Source organism: Aythya marila, assembly GCF_965140915.1.
Source record: "Aythya marila genome assembly, chromosome: 3".
In the NCBI taxonomy this organism is placed as follows: Eukaryota; Metazoa; Chordata; class Aves; order Anseriformes; family Anatidae; genus Aythya; species Aythya marila.
This window is the reverse complement of record NC_139044.1, coordinates 57,718,410-57,735,955: the sequence shown is the minus strand read 5'-3', so window position 1 is coordinate 57,735,955 and position 17,546 is coordinate 57,718,410. Positions and strand designations below refer to the sequence as shown.

Genomic DNA, 17,546 nt, shown 5'->3' with positions numbered 1-17,546 from the left:
CACACACCTCCCCTGGCACTACTGTTCAGTTACTGAAGAAAAGAGGATGTAGAAAGTGCTGCTAATAATGGGGTAGGCTTAGTTCTGATTTTCAGACTGGATATAGTTATGTTATGATTTATGTTCATTCTGGTTAGCTGTTACAGAGCCCCTGGGAACACGTCATTGCCATAATTGCAGTGTTGCGTGGATATGCCCGAGCTAAGCTTAAACTGGGCAATTAGGGTCTCGGTGGCTGTGAACGCTCCCTGGCTGCAGCCCTTCCCTGCCAAGTTGTGTAAATGCATGGGAGGTTAATCACTGCCGAAAATGGAGCTCGCTGACATACAGCGTACCCCTGAGTATTTATATGAGGCTGTAGCCAGAGCTGGGACACATGCATTAACAGAAACTCGGAGACATTTACTTTAGCAGCCTGGGTGGGACCTGATACCAAGCAGGCCATTTTCAGCAGACTGGCTGTCCCTATAGAGTAATGCCTGGTGTGAGGTGATGGAGCTGGGGTGGGAGGCAGCCCAGAGCCCTTGTCTTGAAAAAGCTCACCTCAGTTCTGTCTCTGCTTTTCCCTCCCAACTTTCACCTATTGTTTAATTAGATAAAAAAACCTGTCAGGTTTGAACAGGGCCAGCTCTGATCTCAGCTGGGGCCCTAGGCAGTACCAGGGCACAAAGAATAGCTGCTGCACTTTAAATTTGAATAATAAATGAATGAATGTTTTTACAGTGGCTGGGAGCAGGCCAAGGGAGCTGTCTCTTACAGGAGCGTGCACTCACGCTCCATGGTCTGGAAGACAAGGGCCAAGCAGCAGATGAGGACCCCTCCAGCCCTTTTGTGAGGTTCGTGGGCAGAGCAGAGGGAGCACTGCTGCAAGGGGCAGCTGGTGAGCACATGGCTTCAGGAAATGGTGGTGTTTGCACGTTTCCATGCTCTGAGGCTGACCCTGGTATGTTGCTACAGTGAGGGCTCCCCTTCATCTCCTTCACATTCCTCTCAGCTGACATAGTCCTGTAGTTGTGTTATGCTGGCTACCAAAACTGGAAGGCCTTGGCTGACTTTTATCGTCTTGCCTTGTTTCAAAACATGATGCTAAAGAAGTCCACATAAGCAATGTTCCTGGGGAGGGTGTGCATCTTCTGGGAGGTGCCACCACAGTTTGGGTGTATTCCTTGAGCTGGCGCCAATGCCCTGCAACCATTTGGAGGGCTGGATTCGGCTGTCTCAAACATGTTGTGCTGACCAGAGACAGGACTGCATGAAGCTGTTGTCCTCAGGTTCCCTTCAGCTCAAGGAAGACCAGGGTGTTCCATCACCTCCTCTACGCTGGAGCGTTATCTCACTCAGCACAGCAGGCAGCAAGAGCTATATTAGGGCTTCTAATTGCCTCATTGACCAGGATCTTCTCGTAAAGTCCATGCAGTCATTTCTCTATTGGTTGTTTCATGCTGTTTGCATCAAGGAGCTCTTTGTGTTTTTTCTGTTCTGCACTTGTACAGCACCTTGCACAATGGTGTCTGGTCCGTGTGGGAGGCCCTTTGGTGCTGCCAGGCTGTAAATAATGCTAATTATTGTTATTATTCCCAGTAATTCCAAATGGAGGCTGCTGTGTAAGTGACAGAGTGTGCATGCGTGAACAGAACACCTAACTGCATGTTTCATTTCAGCAAGTGAACCCCTTAATTTTCATCTAAACAGGTCTTCAAGGGGCACATGTATTATCAACGCCTTTGCACACTTGTTTGACTGGATTTTTCTAAAAACAATTTTACCATTTCAAATGTATGCTTAATATACTGTTTTTTATCGATATGTTCACCTTCATTAAACTGGCTACAGAGGTCTGCCTGCATGCAAAACTCTTTTTAGTTGACCATAAAAGTTTAATTAAAACCACTCTGAGAAAATTGGGACTGTGTTTGGGACTGACGCAGCCAGAGGCCTTTGAGGTTTGATTGCAGAACCTGTCCAATTGGTGTCAGCAGCAGTTCACCTGATATCCTTCGGTGTGCTACCTGCTTATCTTAGCCTTTGAAACACTACATAAAGGACAACATATTTCCGGGTTGTCATTTTAACAGTAGCCCATCTTGACTGATCAACAGGTAGGAGTTAGATTATCTACAAGAGCTAAACTTGAACAATTTAGCAGTATGCTGAACTGTGAGCAAGGGCTTTGAAAGTACTTGCTGGTGGGTGAGGAGCTGAGTGGCTGCAGGACTGACTGCCCCAAAACTCTGCTGGGAGGGACCATCCTCACAGATATGTAGATGAAGATAAGAATCCATGACAGTTCCTGTAAGTGCAGGAAAATCTACTGGTGCTGTCTTGGTTTGTTGTGAAAGTCTGTCATATCACCTAGCTTTCTCATTTGTATTCAAGGTTGAATTACTGCATTGCTTTTAAAGTGAAGGGGGGGAACTTTTTTCTACCTATTGCCTGTCTTTTGCTCCAGCCTGACTTTTAATATAATTTGGGGAAGTCACGCTATTTTATTGAATGTTTCAGAGTCTAAGTACTGAAAGCCTAGAAGCTCCTTCGTATAAACCCTCTGTATGCAAAGTTCAAGCTAAAGTTAATGAAAACTCTGCTGTCACACCCCCATCCAGAAAAGCGCATAGCACATCAGCTCGTTTGGTAGATATGTTCCAGTATATGCTCGTACCTCAGTGCTTTGCTGGTTAGAAGCATGCCTGAAGGATAGTTCTGGTAAATAATCAAGCCAAGGCACCCACATTGTTGTGGGGTTTAACACTGTAAACACTCATAAGTACCACAACATGATCTGCAGCATGGGACATTGCCTTAGAGTCAGCTTGAAAATAACCTGTTGCCTTCACTGTAGCCTGCGTGATGTCAAATGAGACTAGAAGGAATACACAGAAAACAGTTTGTATACTTTACCTGAAATGTGTCTCATGGGCTAAAAGTGGGCAAACAAAGGCACACCATGCAATCACCTCTCCTACGTCACCTGTGCCTGCAGGACAGTCTCTTGTTCCTTTAACATTTTGGCCTGGAGCTTCCATTCTGCAGCTTGGTTCAGGAGCTGTGTTTTGGGCAACAGAGAGAAAATTGTTAGATCCCTGTTTTTTCAGCTGAAAATCCCCAGCCTCCAGCTACATATGCTTCTGTTGCATATGTACCTTGGTAAGGAATAATTTAACTCTCAGATGAATGTAGGAAGAGGCGACAGGCAAGATCGAATATTTATTGCTATCCTCAGGAGAGGAATGGGGCATTTTGTTAGAAAAGACATGTCTGAATATTAGTTTAAAAACTGCTTGGAATGAAGCGTGTAGTACAGTATGCTCTAAGAAGTATGGTATTTAAGCATATCTTCATGTGACCTGTAGAGTGTGGTTATGACACCTTCTGGCATTGTCATTTTAGCATGGCTCAGGCTAAATTTCAGCTCTCCTGTGAATGGTAGACTCCTTTTTGCAATAATGATCAAGACTTAGCATACAGATGTGGTCAAAGTCAGGCATGTCTCAAAAAATCTGCTAGCTTCCAGAAAGGGAATGCACAGTAAATGTCATGCAAAATCAAGCTCTGGTGTCTGTTATCTTACAGCTCCATTTGCATTGACATGCCATCAGCAGAAACTCCCAGCTGAGGGTGATAAATGCCTCACTTAGATCAAGGAGGCAGCCCAAGAAGAGTTTGATTGCAGTTTCATCCCTGGCAGCTCCTGGGAAGATGTTATCTTCCCAGGCATTAGCAAATCTTCAAGGCATTAGCAAAATGACATTGGGACATGTAGACTGCACATTGGAGGTTCAGCTGAGGGTGAATGAATTGTAGGAAAAGGTGTATGGACACTTCTACAGGTTGCAGTTTGGAATCAGCACTTCCAAACGATTCTAACAATTGGTTTATTTGAACCCAGGGAACATTTATTGAAGTGTTAAAGAAACTTCTAGTGCCTAACAATCATGTATACAGTGTTACTTTTACTGGTTAGGCTAAATGTATTTCAGGAAAAAAAAAAATGCTAATGATAGCTTGAGAAATGAAATATAAACAATTTCATTTGCCACGGCATTTTCTTCTGTTGGACTAAATTGTACCATTTAAAATGGCACAGTTGGGCTTTGAAAATATATTGAAAATTACTTTATAAGTCAATAGAACCCACTCGTACTGGAAGGGAAAGGTGAGTAGAACCACATGCAGAAAATGTATTTGATCCTAGTAAGAACCTTGATTCTAAATATTTAGTTAGAAATAACACATGTAAACTACTTGAATGTCACCTGGCAAAAGGGCTGAGGATGTATGCTATAAATGCTGATTAAACAATATAATGACTTCTCTCCTTCTCCAGCTATTTGTGGCACAGAAACTGAATTACACTTGTTGCATATATATACATATAAATACGTAAGCTGTAAAAGATCCATTTTCTCCATCCATTTGGCCTTTTGATTCAGAACCACTGAATTATAAGCATCTACAATTTTGAGAATAAGAATGATTTGCAGCTTACCCATGCATTGTATGAAGAAATACCATGTGCTGTTAGTTTTATATTTGCCTCTTAATTATTATTTTAAGAATTTAATTTAATGTTTGTTTCAATTGAGGTAAGTCAAATTCTGAGTTTAGATCTTGTAGGCTAAAATTTCAAGATTTCAAATAGGTCATGTCAGCATGTCCTAGCTATTAAAATGATGTGATAGGAAGAGGCCTAGGTTAAATGGGTCTCAGCATTTGTTTTCATGGGAGGATGTTCCTTGCACATAAAAATATTTTTTAAAGTTTGAATGAAATCTGTATTTTTAAATTTCAGGTTTCTGTGATACCTACTTGGTGATTTTTTTTTTTTTTTTAATTTTATTTTCATTTGAGGATTTATAGGGTGTCTGGGTCGAATGTTTATTGGAAAGTTCTTTGAAGCTCTTCAGAGCTACCCAGTCTCCAGGACAGTCAATGCTTCCAAGAACTTGGCTTTTATTTGTATTCCTTAAATCTTGTCTTAAATCTTATCTTGTGTGCCTGGGATAATGAAGAGGTCTTGTCTCCCCTGCCATGTCTTCTGCCACAGTATGATAGATGTGAGATGGGCAGAGAAAGCAAAGTTGCTTCTTTTGCCTACTAATGAAATATTTCTTCTCCACTATTGACCCACATAGCTTCTGTAGCTAGTTAAAATCCAAGAGTTAATAAACTCTTCTGTAAGGGAAGCAAGCCACAGAGAGGTTTGCTCAAATTAATGTGCACTCTTATGCAGCTTGGGGTCATCTACAAACACCAAGCTGAGAGAAACTGCACCAGGAGAACTGACACATTTATTAATTGGCTATGAAGTGGTAACAAGGAGGCTGAAGTATAAAGAAATGATTAAATACTGCATGTGGTGTTTACAAAACAGAACTTCTGTGAAGCCTGGTGTTGTTAGACTATATCATTAGAGCTACGATAGCTGCTGGAGACTCAGGCAGTCACATCATGCTCTGGTCTGAAAGAGACAGTCCCCAGGAACACACATTCTCACTTAATGACATGGACCTAGGGGCTGGTTTAGTGAAAATTAGGTTTCCCTTTTTTTTGGTGCCAGATTTTGCACTATTCCGATTATGTAGAAATCTGATCATTGCCTTCCAGTCACACGCCTGAAGGCCACAGATGCTTTAAACTGCAGTTAGCTACAAAACAAAGTTTGCTTTACAAGTGCTAAAAATGTCTTGTATGTCAAGGAAGTCCCAGGTAGTGCTGACCAGTAATGGGATGATACTAAAACTGCATCTTTAGGTCAGGCTGACCGTTTGTGAAGGCCACACAGCAAAACAAATGATTGCTGCTTACTCAGGAAATCACATTCTTGTTGCATGTGAAGAATGAATTGTGTGAGAATGAGTCAATCTGCCTGTTGAGCTGTGATATCCAGAGGCTGCAGGAGAGGACATCTCTCCCTGAATGAGGTAAAGGAATTTTTTATAAGAGCAAAGATTCCTACATGGAAGAACTGCACAGAAAAACATCAAAGTGAGCCTCTAAGGAGAAATCAAATTGATAAAACAGTATAAAAATTCTCATTTAAAGATATTTGCAAAGTCCTGCAGCAAACTGATGCAGAAGGATGTCAAAAAAAAAGGTATGCAGAGAACTGTTATGTACAGGATGCTGGAGTGCAGCAAGGCTCTGACTGCACATTTGAGCTGAAGAGAGAGCAAGCTAATGAAAGGACTCAGTCAAAAACACCTTAATTTCATATATATATATGTATATATATATATATATATGTGTATATATATATATTCATACCCCCACATGATAACTGGGTGGGTGGGAGTAAGAGCTCAGCAGTATGACTGAGGGGGTGAATGTGTAGGCTAGCTCTCAGTGCTGGGCTACCTGTGATGAATTTTGACATACTGGTCATGCCTTGTCTCATGGCATGGCTTTTGGCCAGTCACTTAAGTTTTCCAGCTAAAGCTACCTTGCTCTGAGGTGATGTTAGTAATATATCACCAAGCTACCTCAAAGGCAGAGTTTTGAGCATTAGCTTGGAAAGTATGAAAAAAAATCTTTGAACACAGTGCATATAATTATACACCCACTACTTAAAGTCTTTGTATCTTGTTTTCGAACCTGTTATTTCATAGGTGCTAGTCATACATTCAGCACAGCCACAAAGGAAATCTCCCACTCCCAAATGTAGATGAATAAAACGCAGAGGGAAGATTTGGCTACAATCAGGGCCAGGCACTGTAGCAGACAGCAGCAAAGCTCATATTCTCTGAGGCACTGCAAGAATGGTCATTGGTACAAGGCTGTGTTTGTGAACTTTCCACAAGGTCACTCTGTCTTTTGGATTTTATTTTATTTTTTCAATATTTGAAATCTGGGACTTGGTAGCAAAACTCATAGTGGCAGTAGTAAAGTAAGCCCAACTTTGCCTTGTCATTTTGAAGGATTTCTTAGAAATGTTCCCTTGGGTTTGAACCTGCTTAGGATGAACTGTCATGCATTAAATTTTGGACTTTGGCTTTAAATAGACCCCACAGTGAAAGGGCACTCAGCTGGACCATACATTGTCATGCAGAGACATGTGTATGTGCACCCGGAGAAGTCCCAGCTCCTCTTCCCCCTCAGTTTTTTAGCTGGCAGTAGCGTTTGAGCAGGAGTGGGTGTCCCAGCCACAAGATCCGTGCAGAGAAAGAGGATAAAATCTCTTATGAACAACTTTTGGTGAGAGGTGTTTGCTATGTTTCCCTTGTGTGCTGTCCACAGGGCTTAGAGCCCCACAGTTTCATCCACATTTTACGGCATTTTGGCTATGCTTGTACTAATGTATCTCTTTTCTGACAAAAAAAAAAGGAATAAATATTCCTTCAGAGCTCTCTAATGCAGCTCCTGAGCTAGCTACAGGACTGGTAAGGACTAAAGGTTTCCTCAAGCTGCTGAGAGCCTGATGCTCCCCTGTACGTAGCCTCAGCTGCTGCCACCACAGAGAAAATGATCTGGGTGCCAGTGGTGAATGCTGGTAGATGTTAGAATTACTGTGAAAATACCAGGCAGCCTGAGGAAGTGAGTTTTGGTCTGCCTCAGGCACAAGACATGTGAGGCCAGGGAGGGGTGTCCTCCCCCTGTTCCAGTTGTGCCTGTGGGGACATCCTGCCTAGAGCTGCTCTTTGCTGTCCCCCTACCAGAGGTGTCCCTCCACCAGGCAGGGAGGAGCAGCAAATGAGTCTGTGAAATGAACCTGGGCTCTACTGGACAGACCAATGTGGGGAGGGAGCCTCTGCAGGAGAGAAGGGGGCCCTGATGCTCCCGTGGTCTCTTCCATTGGCAAAACCAGACCCACAGGAGGGCGTCTGGGGAGGCTGAGTCTGGGGTGGGTACCAGCCTTCTGCTGATTTAATCACATGTCCTTGTTCTTCTTGTTCTTGTTTAAATGTGCTCATTCACCATGTGAGGAGCTGGAGCATCCAATATCAGAGCCGTTTGGAAACTAATGGCATCATCTGACACAACATCATGATGAATCAACTGTGCAGTAGCGATGAGTTAGCTGGAGCAGACTGTGCTCTAACCTGCTGCTCACAGTTTGTTTCAAAGGCTGTAAACACTGCTGAAAGCAGTCTTTCAGAGGCTGTTCTTTTACATCAAGCACTAACAATAGCATTAAAAACTTCTCTTGTGTTTCTCTACTACTGTGTCACAGCTTTGACCTGAAGAACTGACACATTAGTGGAATATCATGCAGGGCTCTTTTTGGCCTGAAGCTAGATAAAAGACAAGTTAGTGAGATAGTTACATATTCCTTTTCTTTCTGGTGTCGCTCCTCTGCTTCCTTCATCATTTCCTGAGACTGCTCCAACTTGGCATCCACCAATTTCTGTTGAAGTTCCCTGTGCTTGAATATTTTATCAAGGTGCTGTAAGAAAATAAATTCTGCTGAATGTGCGGGCTTAGTTATGTACACAGACCTTCGTGCTCATGCATGTACAGCTATCTACCGGAACAAGACAAGACAAAAATATTGCAAAACAGGAAGACTCCCAACCCACTGCAGTTACAAAAAAGCTGTGGTGCTGATAAGAAAAAAACTGTGCCAGAATTTGCATAGGAAGGGAAATGTGTTTACATGATCTATTTTGATTTGTAACAAAAAAAAAAAAAAAGGGGAGGGGAAGAGAGAGAGAGAGAAAGAAAAGCCTCAGCATCTTTGCCAGTTTTATGATCTAAATATAAAGTCATCAATATATTCCAATATGATTAAAGATAAAATAATTGGCCATCAATAATTAACATGCAAGGAATGGACTTTTTTGGAGCTGCTAAGGGGCCAGTCGATCTAAATCACCGTGCAGATAAATGTGTAGACACATTGCACCTGCAGTACTTGGGAGTGTATGCACATCTCCTACTGCCCTCTCTGTAAACACATGCCCTGTACATCTCATTTGCTCTGTCCTCACATGCATAATGTGGGTTCGGAGGGCTTGGATAAAGTGGGTGAGTGGGGATGTGGAAGAGATCAGACCTGATGAACCATAGGTCTCCTGTGGCCTGTAAAACTTCTGGCTCCATGGTGACCTTCAGGAGTTAAGTGTTGCTGATAGCCCTCCTAACTTGTGCTGCATTTAAATAAGACTAAATATTCTGAGCACATCCCTCTGCTTTACATTTTCCTTTTATAGAAACCACAAGACAGGAATGTACATTCCCTTCGTTCAACATACGGCTTCATACAAGATGCAACAGATTTAGAAATGAGTGTATTGTATCGGGCATTCCAGACTGTAAAGACAGGTTACTTATGTTTTATTCAGCATGATAATGTTGTCTGGTTGCACTGAGACTCACAATCAACACATTTAGAAACAATAAAAAGACCCACTGTGATATGTGTTAGCATTTTCATAAAATCAAAACAAAAATAGTAGCTTGGGACTTTTCCAGAGTTTTTTTGTTTTGGTTTGTTTTTTTTTTTTTTTGGTGTCAAAATTATCTGACCTACTCTAATATTTACATTTAATGCAATTTTTCATCTGTCTGTTATCTGCTAGTTTTTATGGTAAACATTGTTCCTGCAAAGAAGGATATATTCCAAAGCAAAGGGCCCCTCACTCTCTTTTGTTATTAATTTTCTGCTTCTAGGAAGAGTGGAAGCATTCAAACCAGGACTCTTCTCATCAACCTGTGTCTTGGGGGATCAGAAGTGCATCTGGCATACCAGTGGACCAGACTGCAAAAAGATGGTGCTCAGTGGGGACTTGGGGGGTCTTGGGGAAGCTGTGAGTGGGCTGGGGTGCAGCTTAGCAGGTACCCTGCTGCTTGGGCACATTCATCCCTCTTCCCACCCATCATAGGCAAAGATGCTGTGGGTGCTGCAGGCAGGGTGCTGGTCTGGACAACTCTTCACCCACGTTCACCATATGGGATCCCACTGGCTCATTGCATGCATAGTCCCAATCAGACTGCAAAGCACAGTGGAAGTCGCCCATGAGATACCCAAGCGATATCATGCAGGGGGACAGGTTGGCAATGCGTTCTGCTTTCCTCTGGGAAGCTGGGTTTGCTGCCTGTCTCCGTGGGTGTTGTGCTCACCTCTTCCCGCAGCTCATACTGGTCAATGATGCTTTTCAGCTTCTCTGCCAGCTCTGTGTTCTCCTGGCAGAGCTTCATGTTCCTCTCACTTTGCTGCTCGATCTGAGCCTGGATTTCACTCAGCGTGCCCTGGAAATGATTAGTAATTTCTTTCCTCTTCTCATCTTCCTCCCGTGCCCTCTGAATCGTTTCCTCCTGTTAAATGGGAGAGAAGGCAGTAATGTAAGATGCATAACAAGCAGTTCCAAAAAGATACTGTTTCAGAGTAGCATAACGCTATTCTTTGAAGGGTTTATACATCTTTGCATTCCTCTTTGGAGATTTTCTTGCTTTCATGTGCTCCAGCATTAGGCACGATTCTAAATTTACAGAGCAAATTATACAGCAGTCTTGAAAAAATTACAGAACTAAGAATTTGCTTTTATAAAGATGGATGTAGAACAGAGTTTCAGATCAAAGTGATCCTGGAAAAGGGGACGTTCATGCATGTCTTAATTCATGACACTGTAGCACAGCTTTTGCTTTGGAAGATATTTTGTGGAAGTAGTCAAAAGCTCTTTTATCAGAATGCTTTTTGATTGAATTATGAATTCACCCTTTAAAATGCCTCCATTTAACTAGAAACCCTCATATCAAATTTAAGGAATTTGGTATTTCCATTTATTAAGAGGAATTCCTCATTTTCTGTAGAATCCCTCCCCATTCCTCACATTTCGCACCCTTGCTTTCTAAGTGTCACTAATATTGGGATGAACTTACTAGGTGGTGGAATCAAGGAAAGCTTGTGGGCTAGTTCTTAGAGAGTCAAAGTAGAGAATCAGAATTTGTCTTGGAGAAAGATTGATGGATTATGTTTTAACCAACGGTTGAAATTCTGTTTTGAATTTCTCTTTATATATAAAAGAGAATGTGGAAAGAATCTAGATTCTTTGCTTTCAATGAAGAACTGTGCACAAGTTTTATTTCCTTTTACCCGTTTGCTTCCAGGGCAGTGTGCCCTTCTGAGGAATGTAATCCTCATATGCAGTGGCAAGTACAATATCTACTGTCATTACGAATCATGCCAGAACCATTTTAAGAAACCTCTCCACAGCATGCAAATGGTATACTCTAATAAGGTTTCAATTGGTGTAGTCATTTACATAAAAATCTCTGATAACACTACATATGAATATTTTCTGTAAATAGATCTGAAGAAGGCTTTCACTAACTCTAATGAAGTATAATTTATATCACAAATGTGACATAAAAGGTGTTGGTTCAGGTCCTGCTCTTAAAGTAAGTTGAATACCAAGTGACCCAATTTCTGCTTAACATGCAAATCACAAGACTGATCTTGAAAAACTCCAGCTCAAGGTAGAGGACGTTTGTCCTTTTGCTGCTAGGAAGCAATAAAGATGACAGTGCTTTGGATGACAGGAGGAAACTGTTGGAGCTATGTGTGATAATAGTACGGTAGTGGACAGAAATCACTATAAAACCCAGTTGTACTCTGAATTTTACAAAAGAACATGCATGTGTGTTCACTAACAGTGTAAAACATAGTGTGAGCAAAGAACTCTTAAGGGGAGGAAAGAATGACAGAGGGAGCTGGGAAAATGGCTGAGAGGTTTCCTGGTTTAATACGTAGGGTGGAAATTGAACACACAAAAAATACAAAGCAAGATGAAAGAGAAATTCTCTAATTTTTATTTTTAGAAATTGGTAAGAATGATTTTTAGTTATCCTGAAATATTTTGCTTGATGAGAATTTGAGCTGTGTTCTGTTTGTAGTTTCTTTTTGTTTAACTCTTTCAAGGATGATTTTAGAACAGAAATGCTGTTCCAAAATAGAGAGTTTAAAATGCTACTTAGAAAGTGTTTTAAAACAACAGTTTTAGCATTTCCAGAAATATATTTATATATATATCTATATGTCATCCTTTTTAATCTTGTTTGAAACTTTTATTCTTGTTTGAAACTTTGCCAAATTGAACTTGAATTCCTTGATGGGTTTAGTCAGAACTCCGTTTTACCTTTAATACACTGTTAAAAAAACTGCTCATGGCTCTTTCTTCTCCATTGCATAGGTACAGCTCTGAGCAGGGAGAAGACTGACCAGGTGCCTCCACTTCAAGTAGTCAAATGCAAGAGTGAAAAACTGAACGTGTTTGGAGTCCTATTCCTGTGGCTTCAAAACTCCCTTCCCCCAAAATACTTAATTGTTTCAATGGACCAAACAGTGTTATAACACAGTGTCACTGCTGTGATTTAAAGCTCACTGGAGTAATAAATCCATCTGAATATAAAATAAAAAAATGGTGTCTTGCACATAAGTCACACTGAACGGCTCTGTTACAAGGTGAAATGAGACATCCTAAGAGTAGCAATCATGCAAATATTTAGAAAAAGAAAAGTGCATGTGTTACGCAGAAGATCTTATTTTCTGCTCATCTTTTTTTTTTTTTTTTTTTTTTTTTTTTTTTTCTGAGTAGAATAATTATACAGAGAACAGAGAGAATACAAATGTTCATGGTTATAAATGCTGAGAATGAAGGTGCATTTTGTTGCTGGGCAGCAAATTTCTCTTGACCTCGTCTCCTTTGCAGAACAAGCCTATGGGGGCTGGGGTGTGCCCTGGTGAGTTCCTCAGAGTCCCTGTACCAAGGAACAAAAGCCCTCTGTGCCTGATGCTGTGCCATACCACGGAGCTGCCTGTGATGCTGCTGCTCCCGTCTGATGCTAGACTGTTGCCTGGGCCTGAAGTAATACAGGTTCAGCTTCAGAGGTTTGTCAGCAGTACTGAAAATACCATGGGAATAGTGATGAGTGGTGGAGGTGTCTACTTTACCACTGAGCCTTTACTAGCTGTGAAAGCTGAAGGCTGAGGTTGCACCGGAGCCAGGGAGGGGTCTGGATGCCCATGCAGCCCTGCTCTCCTGCCAGGTCCCCTTCACACACCTCACACTGACAGACTCCGAGTCATCAGCATCACAAAGATTTTATTGTCACAAGGCCACAGCTGTTTCTTTAGACCTGGCCCCCTTTTTTTTTTCTTTTTTCATTTTTCTTTTTCCAGTAGGTTCCTTAGTCCTTCCCATTTCAAGACTCCATACATACTGCAAAGTAAAATCCTTGTAAAAGTAAGGTTGTCCCCTGATGGAAGATAGAAGACTGCCCTCCATCCAGTGTTATTTCTGCCACAGCTGAATTAGCTGCACACAGTCTGGAGCTCCTGCCCTGCTTGGTTATAGGGAGCAGAGATGAGAGCATTTGGGGTGGTGACTTCTCAGCATCACCACAGTGAATTCATAATGTGTGAACCACACTCCTGAACTCTCTGTTTATTTCTTTTAACAGTTTTAAATTAAGCATTCGGTTTTAGTGAGGGGGGGGGGGGGGGGGGAGGGAGGGAGGGGGTAAAGGGGGAAAGCATTGCAAATTCTTTTTAGATTTCTGGTTGCAGAAGACTATTTCCAGCCACTAACTATTGTTTCTTTCCCTCTGCCCTTTCTTAATCTTTGTACTCTGTATCCACCCTGCTCCTGCACTGCTATCACTCTCATGTGTTTTACTGCTAACAATGTAAAAATGCATTGAACAAAACCTTGTAAAATTAAGGCAAGGATATTTTTGCATTTTGGGATTTAACACTGGAATGTGAAATAATTTGCAAATAGAAGGGCAATGTTATCTCTGGTCCTCATCTCTCTCTAGGGCAAATCAAGACAACTGTTAGCCTGCTGAAGCCATATCAGCAGAGATGATGTGAGTGCAGACTCCTCATTTTCAGTGAACTGCTCTCCCCACTCTCAGGCAGCATGGTCTGAGCCTTAGGTCTGCAGTTTGGAGCCGAGCCCATAATCAAAACTGTTGATTGTTGTGACATTTGTATGAAAGTCACTGCTTAATGCTGGTAGCAGAAAGGACAAGGGACCTGAGTTATGTGACTACAAGACACTAAGTAGCCACCAGACTGTCAGCTAATTGGCAGAACACTAACACAATGCAGAGAAATGAGATGCTATTGCTCTTAGCAGAGCTATTCTCCACTGCAGTGGGAATATGTTGTTACTTCACGAACATTTATTTTGCTTTTCTTGGAGGGAGAATTAAACATCTGTTTTCTGCTGTGAGCTGTAACTGTGAGGAAATAATCTGAATAGCTGGACTGTACGTAAGTGAAATTTTGAGGCCAGTATCTAATACTAACCAGAAATTCTCTTCTCTGATCTGCATTGTGGATTTTCAGCACAGCTCCGCATTGCATATTCATCACCACTTGGCTGCACCAATCTCCAATTAATGGGAGTTCCACACACCAGATGAGTGAAGACGACATTTACATGACATGATGTGCATATAATGTACCACATGGCAAGTCAGAGGATATTCGTGATCTGGATAGGCCAGGCTTCTCCTTTGCTCTTAAAATGACACAATCTCCAACAATTTTTATTTTCTATTCCTTTGGAACATAATCAGAAAAGCTAATTCCAAATGTTAAAAAAAAAATATGAATCAGCTTCTCCATCCTGATAAAGCCAAAATAAAAATTCCTTAAGCATGGGTTTTTAAAAATAACACACAATAGCCCTGTTTTGAGCCCACTCAATACAGTCATAAGCAAAAGAAAATTACACTCATTTAAATAAACAGAAGATGAGATTCTGGATATTCACAGATCTCCAGAAGCTAAAGCTTAAAGGCAGATATTCCAAGAATTGTGGTAAAATTGTTAGAGAGACAAAACCAAATAAATATATTGAATGTCTTTGTTTATTAATTTATTCTTAATGCATTCTGCAAATAAGTTTGTTATACTGTTTTTACTTTTTTTTTTTTTTTTTTTAATGCTGAAGACACAAGAAACAGAGGAAAGCCAGTATTCAGTGTTTCTTAAAGGTTCTCCAGCTTCTTAGAAAGAAATGCCCAAAATTCAAGCACTTCTTCCTAAACTGAAATATCAGCTTAGGTACCTTTCCTGGCTCCCCTGGCTTAAGTACAAGGGAAAAAAATCAGAACTGAATGAATAATTGATGATTTTATTTAAGGGACTTAGTTGCAAAGCTGCAGCCCAACAAGTGGGAAGATGTTGGAAAGAGACTTTCCTAAATGTAAAGATGAAATGCATGGCGAACTATTTGTATGCAAAGAGAAAGAAAAACTGTTATTCTCTACTAGTGGGATTAATAAGCATATGATAGCTGGGAGATAGTGCAAGTCATTCAACAAGACCTGTTTCAGGTACGTTTTCTGAATATAATTAGTTTTTCCCTATACCTTTTTCCACTGATGGGCATATGATTTGATTGCTTTAGAAAACTCAGTTAAGTCTATACAGAGAGCTGTAGTCTTAAATCACTTTGAAATTGGTTTGTATTTTTGCTGAGAGATTTTGCCAAAGATGGTCTGGTACATCAGTGTGGATCGATACTGAGATACAGCTTAATATACACCAGGTTTGCTACAAATGATAGGCAAGAATTTATTTGACACTGACAGTTTTGAGCTACTGTAACTGAGCACACGGAGGTATGCTTCCTGTCTGTTAAACTACTTTACACCTACTCATGCATAGCTTGTGTTTAGACAAGGCTCTTTCCTCTAACAGATATATTCTTATCAACATATAGTAAAAGTTAAGGCTAGCCCCTGAACGCCCACTCCTGAGCTGGTGGAAGTGAATGAAAAACTATTACAGTTAATAGAGGTTATATCAGGTGAGGTTTTTGCTAAGAATTCATATGTTTTATTCTACTTGTAACTATACCTCCATAAAGGATTTTGAATAGAGCAAGCAGAGGCTTTTTGTATAACACTACTTTCACTAACATATTTTCAAAAGTAAAAAGAAAGATCACAACAGAAACATATATCTTGAACCTAGAACTTTTCAAGAACCATAATCAGATTATAAATTTCATATTTAAATGGCATGGTGCACCAAGGCAGATGTGGTATATGGTGCACCAAGGCAGATGTGGTATATGGATCCCAGCCTCTTGACACTCTTGAGGATTTCCTTTCTGAACTGGTGCTTGTAATCCAGACAACTTCCACAGTGTCAGCATCCTTGGTGTTTCTAGGCTTGATGTCTTGAGGAAAATGTCCTGACTGACAGACATCACAGATCACTTGAAAATGCCCAGGTACTCAAATAATATGAAAACAGCTGCTGGCCTTCTGTGAGTCCTGTACAGCAAATCTGGTGTTCATATAATTCTGGCCACACACCTGTATTCACATTTGCAGTCTCAGTGACTTAAGAATGTGCCTTCTGGAAGACCCAGCTGCTACAGCTTAAAAAACACCCTTCCCCAGCTGCCTGCTCCACAGTTGGCCCTTCCATGCCAGCAAGTTGAAGCTGAGCTGAGAGCTGGGGCAACATGGACACTTCTTGCAGCTAGGGCTGGTGCTGGATGACTGACCCTGTTGGGAGGGAGAGGGTGACCTGTCACAGCAAATTTGGCGTAGCTGATCTGTTGGCACTACTTATTTTTCCTGTGCTGGACTACCTGGTAACACCAGAACAGGTTACAGCTAATGTAGGTGAACTCAAAATCACAAGATCAGACTGGTTGAGGTTGGAAGGGACCTCTGGTGGTTACCTGGTTACATCACCCTGGTAAAGAAGGACCACCTGGAGACATGGTCCTGGGCATCTTTCCTCTCTCTGCTGGGCATCTTGGTAAGGCCAGCACTCACCTTGAGGTTTTTGTTGTGCCTCTGGAGCTCCCGGCACAGGCTCTCGAGTTTGCTGCGGGCAAGGATGGCTCGGCTGTGCTCACTCTGCAGCTGGTCCTTCTCCTTGGTGATCTGGGCCTGCCTCTTCTGCAGATACTTGAGCTGCTTCTGCTCAGCACGATGTTCTTCAAGCTGGGCAGGGGATGGGGGTTAAAACAGATGAAGAGGAAAGAAAAGAAAAATAATTTATTTGAAGGGCAGCTGTGAGATTTTATTTTTGTTTTAGTGTTAAGAACAAGAACAGTTGGTAGCTCTTAATGCAATGAGATTTCTCCAGATCATCAAGATAACTCACTAGTAGCTTGTCCTGTTTTGCAACTTCATGAAAAAGAAGTCCCCAGTTTTCCTAGATAACCAGAAAGCTGTTGAAAACAAAACAAAACAAAACAAAACAAAACAAAACAACAATGACAACAACAAAACAGCAGAAAAGGTGCTGGACACCAAGGATAGAGTCTGTGTGAGGGCTTTGCTGCTGTTGGAGGCAGAAGTCTTTTTGTGGTTTAATTCGTCAGGCAGCTAAACACAACACAGCTGTTCACTCACATTCCCCACAGTGGGATAGGGGAGAAAATTGAAAAATGCACAAACTTGTGGGTTGAGATAGGAACAGTTTCTTGTGAACCCCAGCCTCCTACCTGGCAGAACAGTATGAGAAGATGAAAAGTCCTTGACTTGTAAGTGCTGCTCAGCAACAACTAAAAACATCGGTGTGTTATCAGCATTAAATCCAAAACATGGCACCACACCAGTTACTAGGAAGA

At 41.5% G+C, this 17,546-nt stretch overlaps 2 protein-coding genes across 2 annotated transcripts in view; one reads left to right on the top strand and one right to left on the bottom strand.

Moving 5' to 3' along the window:
• The window catches only part of HECA (hdc homolog, cell cycle regulator), a 57,937-nt gene extending 45,677 nt beyond the window's left edge, over positions 1-12,260 (top strand). Inside the window, exon 5 of the transcript XR_014317105.1 lies at positions 12,126-12,260. The gene's annotated coding sequence lies outside the window, so the exon portion shown is untranslated. The remainder of the gene's footprint in view (positions 1-12,125) is intronic.
• The window catches only part of TXLNB (taxilin beta), a 41,300-nt gene that overhangs the window by 11,079 nt on the left and 12,675 nt on the right, over positions 1-17,546 (bottom strand). Inside the window, exons 4-7 of the mRNA XM_082755857.1 lie at positions 16,744-16,914; positions 10,057-10,251; positions 8,261-8,380; positions 2,969-3,043 (exon numbers count right to left, since the gene is read on the bottom strand). Of these exons, the coding sequence (XP_082611983.1) occupies positions 2,969-3,043; positions 8,261-8,380; positions 10,057-10,251; positions 16,744-16,914 (561 nt within the window). The remainder of the gene's footprint in view (positions 1-2,968; positions 3,044-8,260; positions 8,381-10,056; positions 10,252-16,743; positions 16,915-17,546) is intronic.